Source organism: Macrobrachium rosenbergii, chromosome 54, assembly GCF_040412425.1.
Source record: "Macrobrachium rosenbergii isolate ZJJX-2024 chromosome 54, ASM4041242v1, whole genome shotgun sequence".
Classification (NCBI taxonomy): domain Eukaryota; kingdom Metazoa; phylum Arthropoda; class Malacostraca; order Decapoda; family Palaemonidae; genus Macrobrachium; species Macrobrachium rosenbergii.
The window spans coordinates 38,701,689-38,718,472 of NC_089794.1; the positions used below are offsets into that span (position 1 = coordinate 38,701,689).

Here is a 16,784-nt window from a genome sequence, read left to right on the forward strand (position 1 = left end):
AAATTATTAGGCTGAGAATATACTTGGGAAATTGAAAGCAGAAAAGCATGTAGTCTAATCAGATCAACAATAATATATATATATATATATATATATATATATATATATATATATATATATATATATATATATATATATATATATATATATATATATATATATATATATATACATGACAGTTCGGTACCAAACACCCAAGTTCATTCATGCACGCAACTGTGCGTGAATGAAAATTTCAGCGTCAAGCGCTTTCACGTTCATTCACGCCGCATAGTCGCGTGCGTGAATAAACTTGAGTGTTTGGTACCGAACTGTGTACGTGTGTGTGTGTGTGTGTGTATATATATATATATATATATATATATATATATATATATATATATATATATATATATATATGTGTGTGTGTGTGTGTGTGTGTGTGTGTATATATATATATATATATATATATATATATATATATATATATATATATATATATATATGTATGTATGTATATATATGTATATTGTTGATCTGATTAGACTACATGCTTTTCTGCTTTCAATTTCCCGAGTATATTCTCAGCCTAATAATTTTCTTACGTTCATATCTAAGATATCAGATGTTGAATTGTCCTTGTCGGGAAACTCATGATGTCTTGTTTTCCTCCAGATTGGTTTACTTGGCGCTCCCATTTCCAAGAGATTGAAAAACATTAACAACAAACCCACTGTGATTCTCTGAACGGGAGGGAATTTTTTTTTTTTATTAATTCTTAAAATTCATGCGTCGTACCAGAAACCAAATACTTCATTTCCGCACATTAATGGAGCACAGGCTCTCTCTCTCTCTCTCTCTCTCTCTCTCTCTCTCTCTCTCTCTCTCTCTCTCTCTCTCTGCAAAGCTCTATGGAACAGACAGCTTAAATCGATTGAAGCTAGAAGACAATTCCTAAGAGAGACAGGCAAAGGAAAGAAAGTCACTAAACTTGAACGTTTCAAACGCCAAAGACCCAAGTAATTACAATGGCAATAGAATAGTACATATTTAACAGATAATCATGTAGTATTAGGCTGACAGAGAGAGAGAGAGAGAGAGAGAGAGAGAGAGAGAGAGAGAGAGAGAGAGAGAGCACCACGATCATTGAACGGATACATTACGATAATTGAACGGACACATTAAGTTATGGAGCCGATGCATAACGAGACGACACGCACACACAATCTGAAAATCTAATGCAATCATATAATTTGCTTTCACTATTTCATTATATTAGTGGAGGTTGCTTAATCATATTTGTATACCTCCGAGCAATGTAAGCAGCACTGACTGCATAGACGCAATAAAGTAAAAATGTTTTCTTACAGTTTATGTTACTATAGCATAAGTCTCACCGTTTGTTCTTCCATTTTTTATAAGTAATTGTTCTAAAAATATAGAAACGACTCCACAAATTCAGAAATATAGGATAACTCAATCGTGAACCAACATGGCGAAATACTGACCAATATGAGAACATTCCAAATTCCCGCATCAATGATGTCATAGCTGATCTTGCCAATAGGAGCGTCAGAATGCTATAAATGTCCCGCTGGGTGACGTCACGGATAGTCTTAGCCAATGGAAAGGCGGAACGCCCTCAAGCCTCGGTCGGTTCGGGCCGCATAAATTCCTGAACCAAGCTCTCTCAGTGTGTTGGTAGCAGTCATCGGTTGCGGTAACAACTCGCTTGTCGTCAGTCGTCCAAGCAAAAATGGTGTACGAAATCAAGGACAAGGTAAATAGCAGAGAGTGGCGATTAGTTTAATGTCTGATTTATTGAATAACTTAGAGATAATGGTGGAAATATGGATGACTTTCAAAATAGGGAGGCGTTTGTATGGGCGAAATTCGGACGGGTGGTCTCGTGCAGTGTGAGAGGTATAGGATGTGGACAGCGTAACTTAATCTGAATTTTATTATTTATAAACGGGATTTTTTTATGTTCGTTATCACTTATAAGAAGTGAAAATTCTTTGTTGTAAAATGTACTTACGCCAGCAACGAATGTGGAAGAAAACCATGAAAGTGTAATCGCGTGACAAGTTTCATTTCTTCCTCTTCAATTTAGTAAGATTAGAAACGAGCTTACCGTACGCTAAGGTATAACCCCGTGACCTTGTTGTATGACCTAGCGGAGGTAATTATTACAATATATATGACCGAGGAGCATTAAAAATGCTTAAGTCTACTAAATATTCTTGTCTCCCAGCCAGTGTGATAATACTGTTTACCGGCGTTTTCCATGTTCAAGCGTTACGTAGCTTACAAGACAGCTTGGCGATATATAGTTTCTTACAGTTTTATTTCATTTGGGTTGAACATGAAGCAGATGTTTTGATTTTTGTATATTTTAGCATATAGAGCCAATACTAAATGTAACCGTCATATTTTACAGTGAAGTAAATAAATCATCGCCTACCGGTAGATCCCAGCTTTCTTGTCAAGGTTGTTGTCATGCTTGCCTAGGTAAACCTTCAACGATATTTTGATTAGCTTAGCCATTTACCTCTGGTAGCTCGTGTACATTCTTTTGAGAACTAGTAAGCTTCATGTTAGAGATTTCTCTTCATACACTAATGGCTAGCTTTTGTAAGGCATTGACAGAGCAGTTGAGCCTTTTCTCACGTTATGATTGCAGTCACAGCTTGCTCAACAAATTTAGCGTCAGTCACAACAGTTGTCAAGGGAAGGGGTGAGGTGTCAAAAGTCCACGTCGCGTAGGTATTATGCTACATTCTACTCAAGGTCAAGTCAGCATTTGGTTGTATTACAACAAAAAACCGACTTCCATAACCTTTTGGGCATGGTCCTTAACCGATGGGGTACAACACTTAATATTGCTCATGAGCTCAAAGTTCATTCTTTTAAGGTTTAATCCACGATTTTTTCATGATAAAATAGTTTTGGCATCATTTGAAATCAAATGAGATTTGTTTTGATATCTTGGAAACTGTATAGCCTAGGCTGAATATGTAAGGCTAGGCTGCCTAACCTAATTAAGATTACCCAAGAATGAAATTGTTGCAAAGTTAATGTCTTGTCATGTAAATATGAAGTTAATAGCAGGGTGCTGCAAGGGTGTGTTCCATCACCTTTTCTGTTTGCCCTTCCCATGCAGGGATGGCTGTAAGGCCTACTGTAATTTTGACCAAGTTGAACTAGATATAATATATATCCTATAGGTAATGTTATATACACAAACCAAATTTTGTATGGTTTTTTATTTTGTATACGACAACATTTTTCCCCGAGAGTATTTTATAATTCAAAGAAAATGAAGACTATAGTTTATTAATCTCAAAAAAAAAGAAAAAAGTGGCAAGCTGGAATGGAAGAAAAACAAAACAAAGAGTTAATTTCAGTGTGATGAATAGATAATAAGAGGATTCATTAGAGTGAAAATTATCTATACAATTTACATAATTAGAAGGTGGCGGGGTTTCATTGTTTATTCTCCTATATAGTTTTCATCGCCTTCCATACATCAGCAACCTTTTGAAGATCTTAGTGATCAGTTTCACAAGCTAGCAGCATTAGAAAATGTAATTTTTTTTTCACAAATAAGTTTTTAATAGTTACATCCTGCTAAATGACCTTTCATTATACATACTGAAGGTGGTGCAGTCGAAAACAATTGTAAAACTTTTGACAGATAAGGAAATAAATTTGTTCCTTATGAGCTCTTAATGGAACATCTGCAGCTGTGTCATATATATTGATTCTTAATTTCTTACATACATATGTATATACATATACACTCATATATATATACACACACACACTATACAGGTGTGTATTTAAACAACAAATACTGCCCATTTTTGACCAACTCAAAATCAACATTGAGTGGCAGTATAACCCCCCACCCCCTCCCCCAGTCGGGCCATTCCTGTTCCCATGGATTTCATGATGAAAAAAAAAAAAAAAAAAAGTGGTCAGGGATGGAAGAGAAGATATACATTTGAGCGACGACAGAACATGATAGACTTGAAATATGTGAATGGTGAGTAATAATGCTGCAATCGGCAGAACACAAGATTTTCAACAATGCATCATAACTCAGGAGAGATGGAGCATGATGTGCATAGTGATGAAATAGCACTACTGCAGATTGCAAAAGGATCGTTGAGGTAGAAACTTTCAAGTATTTAGGAACATTGATAGTCCAGTAGAAGATCTCTTGAGTAGGAATGTAGTGAGACTCAAAAGCAGATAAATCAATGGGTGGGTTAGTGAGGTAGAAGCTTTTGAAGTATTTAGGAACATTGATATTAATCCAGTACAGGATCTCTTGAGTAGGAATATAGTGAGGCTCAAAAGCAGATAAATCAATGAACAGACTGAGTAGGTCACATAAAAGTAAAGTTATACAGGGTCTAGTGTAATCTGGATTGCTGCATGAATATGGATCATACAGGTGAAGCTATATACTGCATAATAGTTTTGTTTGTTATTACCAAAAACTTAGGGATGAACATTAAAAGTCAGATGACAGGATAGAGTGAGAAATTATGCCCTAGGAAAATGCCAGAAGTTCAAAACATAGATCAGATAGTGATGAATGAGATGGAGATGGTTTGGCCATGGTCATATGTCCTTTACACCACTAAGGGGAAATAGTACATGATAGTGTCAGCTAGGATCTGGGTAGGCACCAGGACAGAGTATGTACCAAAGTGTGTTTAGATAAGAACTATGGGATGGGAGGCCAAAGATTTATAGAGGATAAAGCACAGGAAAGATGTGTGGCAGAATTTCTTGGGGGCCCTTGGTATCCCAAGTTATTGGAGGCAGTGTTATGGTAAATTATAATTTTTAAGGGAAGTTGACTAGCAAGTTGAAGATCTTTCTGGTTTCTTCCTTACGAACAGTGTTGAAAGTAAAGTGACTGTCCCACCAACTGACAGTAAAAGCGTCAGAAACATTGTTAGTTAATGTAGTTTATGTATGTGCAGTATGTTTTGTCACATACTTGTTACAAGACTGCTGCTTTATTAGTGCATTGAAATATGTATTGTATCACAGATCTTGATAGGTTTTGAAAGTTTGGTTTGTCAAATTAGCTTCTCTTCCCTGGATGTAAGTTCATTCCATTTGTTTGCTTATAAGCATGGTTTTGTCAGACAAAGTGCTGTTTCTGTTTATATATTAGTTACCGTGTCTATTTTTTCATCTTTTGAACTAAGTTTTGGGGGTGAGATTGCTGTAGAAGGCTCCAAAGGGGACCTGAATAATTTTCATTCTCCCATATGGATACCTGCAATATTTAAATATACTTACAATAGTACTAAGCATTTTGGGTTTCAGAATTTTCAGGTATTTTAAAGTCACAATCATTCAGCATTAGTTAAGCTTCTAAGAAAGGTTCTGAGTTAAATTTGAACTTGGTCGTTGTAGTATGTTCCTGGTGCATTGATTTTCGCTCTATTATTGACAGGTTTTGGGTGGTAGTTAATGAAGTACGTTAGTTCATTTTTTTTTATCTTTTCAAGTATTCAAGTTTAATTTCATTCCTTTTCAATTATGGCATGATTAGTTAGAAGGCACCAAAGATGGTATGCAGATAGTGCAATTCGTCCCACTGTTATGTAATAACCTTAATGTAGTTGAGGGGTATGAGTTCAGCTAGAGAGGAGCCATGGTTATTGATTAGCTAATACCATGCATCCACTCCACTAATCACAGTGCATTGATAACATTCTCCTTGAAAACTGTTCATTTTACAATATATTGTACAAACAAGCATGTGTATCGAAGTGATAGTGATATGTCTGCAGATCTTTTATTTTGCCATGTCTACAATAAAAAACATATTATTTATAGGCGTCGTAGGTCATGTCTTTCACTATTGCTAACCATAGTGGTTTATGCAGCTTTGTGGTGGCTATTTCGCTGTGAATGCATAACACATGGAATTAGTGAAAAGGGCCATTAATCAGCTAATCAGTTGAGAATGGAATGCTCAAGTGTGAAATAAGATAAGACTACCAAAGGAATTGAAATCAGCATAAGCATAGCTTACTTTTTATTACGTTCTTCCTCAAGTTTAGGGGCATTTATACTGTTAAACGAGAATAAAAGGCAGTTGCTGAGCAGTGTGACATGCTCACACCCTTACTAATTTTCATGCTGTTGCTGTTAGTGTCATATGTTGAAGGCCATAGCTCAAGTTTTTTAAATGAATATACTGTAATGGGATGGAAGGTTGCCAGTCAGGCTATCCTTGGCAGTGATTTTTATTGGGATTATGCACTGTTGTTAGGAACAGGTTTCTTATCAGGAAGAAATCTCCATCCATTAATCCACTGGGGCAGAGTCATAGTACCCAGTACCATACTGCATCCTGAACCTCATGAACTATTCTTATTGCTTTATACATTAGGCCAAATGGTTTATATGTCAGTCTTGGTCACATCATTATATTCCACAAATTTTCTTCATTCGGTAAATAAAGGTTCTTCTCAGTGCATAAATGGAAGATAGCTGTAATGTTTGGCATATACATTTATTTTTAAATATTCACACTACCTAAAATTCATCTTGTTCTGTTCTTAAGTTTTTTCACATGCTGAAAACTGTACAAGTTTTCATGTTACAGTACTTTTTTTACCTGTTAACTTTTTAGGGTAACAGAATAAATATTTAAAGAAAAAGGTGAGGACATATAACACATTCCACCTAAGCCCTCTCTTTGTATTATATTGTAGAATAATCTATTTTCATCGTAGGGAAAGTGAGCATTAAAAATTGTTTTTATCTAACCAGTATCATTTGAAAACAGTTGCCACCTCCACTTTGAGCAAGAACAATTAAGCATGCTGGTAATGAAGTATATTTACAGACAAGCATTGATTTATTTTAACTTGGAAACTAATATAGTCTATCGTTTTTCAGGAAGATTTTGACAAGCAGCTGGAAGAAGCGGGTGACAAGCTTGTCATCGTTGACTTCCATGCCACCTGGTGCGGCCCATGCAAGATGATTGCCCCCAAACTGGAGGTATGATAAGATAATATAGAATATGAATCTTAAAAGAATGGTTTACTGTAGAATTGCAAAGAAAATATACAATGATTTTATGAGGGGAAGCCAAAACTATTGTGCATCTCCAGCTTTGTGGTGTGATCTTTCAATGAAACATGATTGATTGGGAAGAATATGCCATGGACCAAAGTCTGCTGGTAGTGGGTCAGAGAGGGATGTGTTGAAGCAGTGTTTGAGGGGGATAGGGTTGTTAGACTGGGTAACTTTCTTGCTTATATTAATGGTGGCAGTATTAATTAGGTTGACATTTCAGGTTTGCATAATTTGTTTCTCATCAGTTAAGTAATGGAAAATTGTGTGAACACTTATGTGATTGACCATGTAAAAGCACCTAGCTTATAAAAGTGCATGTCATCCTCAGTATAATAATTAAATAATTCAAGCAGTTAAGTTGCTGTATATTTAGTTGTGTCTTCAACTTACGGTTGACCTTAGCCCCTCATATTTAACTTAAGGTTGACCTTAGCGCCCCCGTATTTCTGGAGTACTTTCTATTTATATATTTTTCTCTTTTAGGCCATGAGCCAAGAGATGACAGATGTGGTGTTCTTGAAGGTGGACGTTGATGAGGTTGAGGAAGTTGCTGTTACCTACCAGATCACATGCATGCCCACCTTTGTTTTCATCAAAAACAAGGAGAAGGTAAGAAAGAAAACTGGTAGTCTATCACAATTGGTTTCTTTATATAAGGCTGTGTAAGTTTTCAGGGAATTAAGTTCTATCTGAAGGTAGTATTTCCATCCATTTGTTTTAATTGTCTTGTGGGTTTTTTATTGTTATTGTTTTGGAAACTGGGTCAGGTGGTGTGTTCTAGTCTGACACTTATTTGGCATAATTGTCTCAGTTTGTAAAGAGTTGCTGTTCAAAAGTTGATGTATTTGTCCCAACTTTGTCATTTTTCATAATTTCCTTTTCATTTTTATTTTCTATCCTTGCCAATTCCATTTGCTGTCTGTCCTGTCAGTGTTGACATGAAAGTTTTTTTTAGTTTTTTACAAGTATTCAGGAACTGTTAAGTGCTGTGCTTTATATTAAAGGAAAGAGCCTCTAGGGGTTACCATTTAGTGTACTGTGTGTGGTGCATTGTGTATATGGTACTTTAGATTTTGTAGATTTTCTCTTCAGTCTCAGCTATGTTGCTTCTGCATTTTACATTTCATCCATTCCCCATGGTGTTTTACTACTTTTCTGTTCAATTTCACCTTGTGCCAGTATTTACCCCTCATTAAAAACTAATCCTTTTGATTGGCATTGCAAGCTAGGAAAGGTGGTTATGGTCTTGTTCAAACTAATTATTAAAGGAAAGAAGGGAAAAGGTACAACTACTGTACAAATTGGCTAGACTTATGACCATGTAATGCCATGACCTTATGTAATCTATTAAAAAAAAAAGAAAAAAAGCCTAAAAGGGGAAATGGGTCTTAGCTTGCGTAATTGTCAAAAGCCAATACTATACAAAAGAAGTGACATTACACTGTACGGTAATAATGGTTTTTATAACTGAAGGTCAAGGGAGGTAAGAAGGATGTAAGCCATAAGTGCATTGTAATTTTATTGACTAAAATATGCAGACTTTGCTTTTCAGTTTCATAAGAAATGGTGTTGCCACCCTTTGAAATCTTAGTTTACATTAATTCTCTTCTTCATATGACTGAAAAAATGCTAGGCTAACCAAGTAATGTCCCTTCATATTTTCTCCAGATGTCTCTTTTAACAATGTCTCTTCCCCTATTCAGTATTTTGTAAGTGCCACCTCTGAGTCCTGTTTTTTATAGTAGGAGGGTGCTACCTGTCTTAAGCCACACACTCACACACCATACTTACTTTGGATACTGGGATCTCTAGATTGCTCTTTCATAGCTGTTGTCTTCCTCCAACATTCCAAGCCATGAAATTCTGTTAGCTGGCTATTTTTATTGTTACAGTAAACTTCTATATTTTTTTTTTTTTTATCCTTTCCATTGGCTTTTAACCCTCATTTTGAATTATTGCTGCCTGCACTAAGTCATTTCAGTGTACTGTATCTGTTGACATCAAATTAGAATTGATTGAACATGCTCTTTGGGCCATGGTAGAATTCATTTTAAATTGCATGTATAAATGTAATTTTGCCATCTTCAGATTCTACGTGCTCATTTGATAAAGGATATTTGTCAGATGTTGGACAAAAATCCATTTAAAGTATCTCTTCACCTTTTACATATCCCTTTATTAATTAATTTTCAAAACATTGTAATCCTTAAGGGGTACCACTTTGTACCTTGCATGTCATACGATAAGTAGGACAAAAGGTTCTTTGCACCTCCGTGGTTTACTGGGCTCCAGTTTTCAGTTCATTTATGAAACCCTCCTCGTAATTGTAATTTATAAAAGGTGACATATCTAACATTTTATTGTGTGGCATTTGGCATCCTTGTTTGGGTTGAGTTACAGGACTCCAGTTTGGTATGGTTAAGCTACTTGAAAGCCTTGTCCGTATTATTAGCCCTATTAAAAATGGTTTGTTGACTCAATCAGCTGATATAGTTTTTTTTATTATATGACTTGCGTGCCTCTGAATGTCTGGTGCGCAAATAGTTGAAATTTAAATTTTTTTTATCGATTTGGTGACGAGATATTAACAGTAGCTCTTGTTATTGGTTGTCATCTCTTCCACCTTATCGTTTTTTCCTCATTATGGTCATAACAGTGGCAAATATATTTGTACTTTTAATTTGCCCAGGTTTTTGTTATCCCTTACATGCTTATACTGTTCTAGTTTTGAGTTCGTTGTGGTTAACCTAATACAGTATATGTAAGTGACAGGTGGTGGTTGCTAAAACGGAAATAAAGCTGAATTCGTTCTGTAAATATTAGATTTCTGCCAGCAAGAAATTTAAAAATCTAACCTTCTACAGGTGTGTTCTTACCATGTTGATAAAGATTGCAGTGATTACTTTCTGGTCTGTTTTATATAATAAAAACCTTATTTTATTCCAGGTTGATCACTTCTCTGGAGCCAATGAGGAAAAGATTCGAGAATATCTGGGAAAGTATCAGTAGAGTAAACACCTCTTTGTGCTTTGTAGCTTCAAAGTTGTTCTGGGATCATCAGCTTTAGCCAACATACCTCCCTACTCGTTTTTGTTTTCCATATGTCAGGCAGGCATTTCTTTTATTCTTTTAGCAATAAATTTAAAAAATTTCAATGTTTTAGCTTACTGCGGAAGGTACAAGAACAAAATTTTGGTATTTACAGTTCTCATAAATATTGTACTTCCCATTCCTTCAGATGCATTCCAGTTAATTTTGGTTTTGGTCCTGAGTGAAACATGGAATGCTTGTGTGTGTGGTTTTAAGATTTTTTGATTGCAGGAAGTACTTAAAACTTTGTTATATTAACACACCATGCACTATAATTTATAAGGTTCCTTAGTAATATCCAAAGTGGAAAACTTGTTACTTTTGAGCAGCTTGTGCCTTTGTGTGGTGATTGTTAAAATTTGACTTTATAGTTATACACCAAGTTTTGATCTTTTAAATATAAATTTACTGTCTTTGTTTTTTGGCTTTTATTATTTACCACAAACTTCTGCTTCACAGTAATTGAAAATGATTTTTAAACTGGTCCAGGTTGTCATTTCCATTTTACATAGTTTTAAGAAAAAAGAAAAGCTACAAATAACTGTACTGTAATTCATTTGTGTTAATACAGTAGCTATTACATACCTGGCAAAGTTTTTAAGCTTTCATAAGGTACCAGGCATTTCAGTGGCAGATAGTGAAAAAAAAATGAAGTTATGGTGTAAGCACCAAGGTTAGTTAAGTTGGATGGATTTATATATTTCAACATATACCAAAATTTGCCTGTCTCCACGTGGTAAATTTAAAAAAAAAAAGTTTAGGGTTTCAATTAAACATGAAGTGATAGTAAAAAATCCAGGGGACAGTCAATTAAATTTAAGATGTATTTAGATGTGAATGCGAGAATGAAATGTTTATAACACAAAACTGATTTAATTGTAGAGCCCATCAATCAAAATTACTGTGTTTTATCTTTCACAAATTAACTAGCAATGACTTCAAACATAGGCCTCCATTTGTTCATGTAAAGTTATCATGACAGCTGGGAGGTGGGAACATGGATTGGTGATCTTTATTTAAAACAGTTTCATAAAAAAAAAATTTTTTTGTTTAAACTCGTCAGTCAAAATTGGCCCAAATCACTAGGTGGCAGGTAGAGGACTTGTGAAGCAAAGCTTTGGTGAAGGTCCAATTGTGGTACTGTGAATAGTGTCAAGCCCTAAGAGTGATATAAAAGTTTGCACTTTTTGATTCTTCAAATGCAGAAATCAATTGACCATTTAGAGATTTGGAAGAATGGGTGGGGATGAATAATCCCTTACACCTAATGTTTCAAAGGCAGGTTCCACAAAACTGCATGTAGAAATGTTTTGAATCATATTCCTCTTGAAGGCAGCATGAGCTATGGGGCTAGATCTCATGATGTCACTAATTTAGCCTGTCTCCTCTGGAGACATCTAAGCACATGCCTGAAGAACAGCTTGACTTGGCTAGAAAGTCCTTGTATTCTTGGAGATTTGCTACAAGGAAGAGTTTGTGTTCATCTAATCCAACTTCAGACTGGCAAAGTTGACAGTGTTACAGCCCTGACCACTGGCTGTTTGAGTTTTGGTGACAAAGTCAGGGGCAAAGGACAGCCAGCTGAAGATCAATCTTAGATGAAGGCGATTGCCCAATAAAGCAGGTACCTTGCTTGTATTTCTTGCAGACACAACAGTTAACAGAAAGGTGGATTTTCTAGCAAGATGGTGAATGATCGACCTGCAAATGGGCTCACATGAGTTGGTCTCCCATAGACACCTGGATTATTAACAGTGTTAGGAATGGGCCAACAAAAGGTTCTGAAACATTGGTTTTTGTTTAAATAGCACTGAAATTCAATAAATCTACTGTAATGTAACAGAAAAACACATTATTAAATGCAATTTAAACTTATGGAATACAGGCACCCCAACTTACTAGAAACATCCGTCTTAAAAAACAAAATTTCCGACGTAATATGTAATCCAGTGAGCTTGATGTAGCTGATCTTGAAATGAATGCAACCAATACTTGCCTGTCTAACTTGGTTACTGTGGCATCTTTGATTCCACAGCCAGCATGTGTTTGTTAAAGAGACTGAATTTCACAACAAGCAATGGATATTTTGTTTCACAACATTCCTCATTTAAGAAAATTTGAAAAATCCTATATGCAAAATACTGTACATGTATAGTTAGTTAGTTATAAATGATTTGTTTAACCAGACCTCTGAACTCTTTTAGGGTTCTTCTCGGGCTGGGACTGTACATGTATAAAATGCATGTCTCACAGTAGCAAATGTGATTAGCAGAGTAACTTTCAAGAAATATTTGAAAATTTCATATATAATTTTAAAGTTATGAATAATTGCAATACTACAGTAGGTCTAACATTTACTGTAATCATTAAAATTTTGTACACAGTGAACTATGGCTATTTCACATTTTCAAACAACACTGGAATGACTTCTAGGCTGCTCAAAAATCTTATGAACACGGATGTCAACCAGTTTTATATTACTTTTGCATTGGTTTTTCAGATCCTTTGTTTATATTTATATGAATACATTAATTTTTACATACAGTATATGATAGTGTTTTTATGGAGAATTATACTATATAGCATTTGTATGTGTGATATTCATTGTTAACTAGGAACTAATGTACTGTGTTGAGAATTTATTTTTAAAGAAAAGAAAGGAAATGTTTAAAACACATGCAAATGACTGCTTGTATGTCCAGCTTAATATTATAGCAAAGCAACCTGGCTGAGATATTCATTTTGTTTCTGCTGTGTTACATTTCCTCTATGAATTACTTTTCATCAAACTGCCAAGTTTCTGTTTAAAAATGAATATCATGCTCATATAAAGATAAGTACAGGTATTTTATTTGTAGGCTTTGTAAAGAGTTAATTTTCAGGGTTGTGTCAAAGCGAATTTGGTGACTACATGTCAATACAAACATTTCCTTTCTTTTCTTTAAGAAAGAATTTTCAACACAGTGCAGAACTGTAATTTTTGGTTAACAAACAATGAATTTTGCATATAGTACATACAAATACTATGCAGTATAATTCTTCATATAAATGTTATCATATACATTATAAAAATTAATGCATTTATAAATATAAACAATGTATCTACAAAACTAATGCAAAAGTGATGGAAAACTGATTGACATCTTGTAACCCCTGCAATTCCTGACTGACTTAATACTGTCCATTTCAGTGTTGAGCGGGAAGTTTATGAATTAAGATGTAGTTCATTGTTTACAAAATTTTACAGTACAGTATATTAAATATTTGACTACTACTGTATTACAATATGTAATGCTTTGACTTCAAAACCATACATGAAATTTTTAAATGATATTTATTGAGAGAATGTTATTCTGCCAATCACCATATTGGCTACTACAAGACATGCATTTTATGTGTACAGTATTTTGCTTATAGGTTTTAAGTTTCTGTAAATGGGGATTATTGTAAAACAAACTATTACATTAGGAATGGATGGAATACAAATCCTGTGCTTCCAGTATCTGCAGAAGGTTATAACCATTGGAAGGTAAGCTAAAATGTTCTAAAGTTTCATAGCTCTAACCATTTTTTACATAACATTTTTATGAAAACATCTGTTATATTTAAGTATGTACCAATAATGACAATTTTTTAGAAGGGTCTTGGAAGCTTCATCCAATTCACCATCTGATGTAGAATAAAAAAAAAATGCACAGTATGCATTGCTTGTGTGCATTTTTCTGCTGATTTTATAGCATAGCTACAGTTTTGTGGTTGCATACGGTCTTCACAATAAAAATCTAACAAACATTTCATCCATAACTTTGTGCACATTACCAAATCCATATAAATGTAATGTCTGAAACCTGTCATAAGCTGCTTGAGGTAAGGCAGTCATGTATCACCGGTTGAAACAGTGTGGAAATAGGCAGTTAACTATATTTACTGATACAGTACAGTACTGTATACTGTACATGTACTGTATACCAACCACATTTCATTAAGGGATACAGGGTGTTAACTTATCAAAACTTTGAGTAAAATATCAATACACAACCAAGGGGGAGTAAACTGACCGATATTCAAATGATTACTTACAGAGGTGCAATTTACATACATATAGTGCAATAAGAGAGGTGTCAATGGACAGACGAAAATTCATTCAATTGCTCTTGACTGATGAACTGAGAACATATTTAAAGTAAATAATTTTCAGTAAAGTATTAATGACAGCATATACATTATATGCTGTCATTAATAGCACAGTACTATATAGTGAATATAATTAAAAATTTACAGTACATGTAAATGTTTTCAGTTCATTTTTCAATTAAATGTAAAAAACCTTCTGTTAACGTCGTATGATGCATTTCTTCTCTCTCTCTCTCTCTCTCCCTTAATAGTGCTCCAAGCTTTCACAGTTAATATCCCTTTAATAAAATGTAGTTAATAAACGGTATATCAGTATATAATGTATATTAGTAAATGGACTACGCTGTATATTTACTTAGTGATTCAACCAATGATGTATGGTAGCCTTAGCTTGAATGGTTCAAGGATTTCATAAATTTTCATGCTGTACAGACTAAATAATATTGTTTTCATATATCTTTCATGAGCCCTGCACTCGCACACACATGACGACTGTGATGAAATGTTGAAGAGTTTTTATATGGATATATAGCCAGTTCCAAAAACAACAGTTCATAACTAATTGCTCAGTATAAAATCAGCAGACAAATGTATGTACATGCCCATATGCAATGTATACTTTTTTCAAGTTTTATTATTGCTGCATTCATTACTGAGTTTAACAGCTTACAAGGTCCTCCTCAAAACTTAAAAGTAAAATAATACTACATAACAAGAGGGGAGACAGAATGAGAAATTTTACACAATTGCTACACCAATTCTGTGGTGTTCTACAGCCTACGCTGTACTATCAAGTCTTGGGTCTTTCTTACTTAATGTATTTTGTTACTGTACTTATAGGGAGGCCAGATCCAACCTGTCCGTTAAGCTGAGGTACCAGTATTACAAGAATACACCAACATGCAATGCTGGTTATTACATGTATTATACTCTCAGGAGAACAGTAGGAAAAATATGACAACTTTGATTAGACAATATGAGGTAATTTTAAAAATTCAATGAAAATGAATCAGATCATCCAAACTGCCAAAATAAAATGGGTAGTTATTTATGTTCTTAACGCATCTACGACATGGAAGAATGAGGAGGGAGTTACTATCTATCAACAGTTTGGAAGTGTGCATGCATTAACAGTAATTTCTAGGGATTCTGCAGCTTTTTTCTTTGATACTACAGATGATATACAATAGGGGGGATTTGACATTGTGAATACGATTGATGGGTAATTGTATAGAGTACAATCACATCTACTGTGAATACCTTCGGTTCTATGATATTCCCTCCATTCAATAATTATTTTAAATCTCCATAGAAGTGGAAAAGAAATCATTATCTTAAAACACTGAGCTAAAACCTATTTTTACAATGGTAGTACTTGGTGTTAACATATTTATAAAAATTCATACCATGCTACCACCAATATTACAGATCATTTACTGAAATCTTTGCATAATACATGCAGATGTGCTTAATTTGAAAAACTGATTATTGAATTAGTACTAAATAACTTTTGGTTCCAAGTGCTTGGACTATGCTCCTAAATTTAAAATATTGTTGTACATAGGATTATGAACTGTGCAGTGCAGTTTAATTAATGTATTCACCTTCATCAGTCTCACAGGCTAATATGAATTCTGGTGTCTTGCACCTTAAGAGCAACTTAATTATCACATTACAAGTAATCTGCAAAGATTACTTGCTGGTATCTTTTTTAATAATATACGAAAGTTGAAAAAAATGTTCTTAGAATAAGAAGTCACCGAACAAGAAATAGTTACAACACTAAAGTTTCAAATTTTTTTTTTGGGGGGGGGGGGCAGCTGGGGTGGAACTGATATGTATTTTGGGACACCTTATACAGACTAAGGCCTTGACTACTCTGTGAGGGCTTGGCCATCCTTATGATAAGTGTTGGAAGATGCACCTTGGAATCTGTGGTCTAGTAGACATCTAAAGAGTCTTGGCAGTGTATTCACCACTGCTGGTTAGACAAATCTGGATCACTACTAATCATGTAATCAGTGTACCATATAAATTCATTTCTCCTTCGGCCTCGATAGCCACACCCACTTATTGGCTTTCTACTTTTCTGCCATTCACAATTCCTTTCTTCCATCTTGCTGTTCAGTCTCTATTATTTCTTAAATTGGTTTTGCAGTTTCACCCTCAGAGTCTTGTACAGCATCTCATTTATTGTCTGAATCTCGTTGTCTTGCTGTCCAACCACTTCAACTCCTTTTTTCACTGTCTTGTGCGCTGCATGGCTTATAACATAAATTTCATGATTCGTCCATCATCATCACAAGAGGTGACACCTTTATAGTGCCTAAAATACTGTAGCCTAAGCACACTGTCCTTGGTCACAAAAAGTCTGCTGTAACCTAATATGGATAATGAGGTAGATCAGAAATATAGGGAAAGTAAGAAAGTATTACATTAACTAAAGAGCATTAAATCAA

The 16,784-nt window shown here is 34.6% G+C and overlaps 1 protein-coding gene across 1 annotated transcript; it reads left to right on the forward strand.

The window, feature by feature from the left end:
* The first annotated feature begins 1,608 nt into the window (after nt 1-1,608).
* Trx2 (Thioredoxin 2) lies at nt 1,609-10,610 on the forward strand. Its single transcript, XM_067097991.1, has 4 exons — nt 1,609-1,759; nt 6,919-7,023; nt 7,585-7,710; nt 10,048-10,610. Exons 1-4 carry the CDS (start codon nt 1,736-1,738, stop codon nt 10,108-10,110), a joined length of 318 nt encoding a protein of 105 aa, XP_066954092.1. The 5' UTR covers nt 1,609-1,735; the 3' UTR covers nt 10,111-10,610.
* The last annotated feature ends 6,174 nt before the right edge of the window (nt 10,611-16,784 follow it).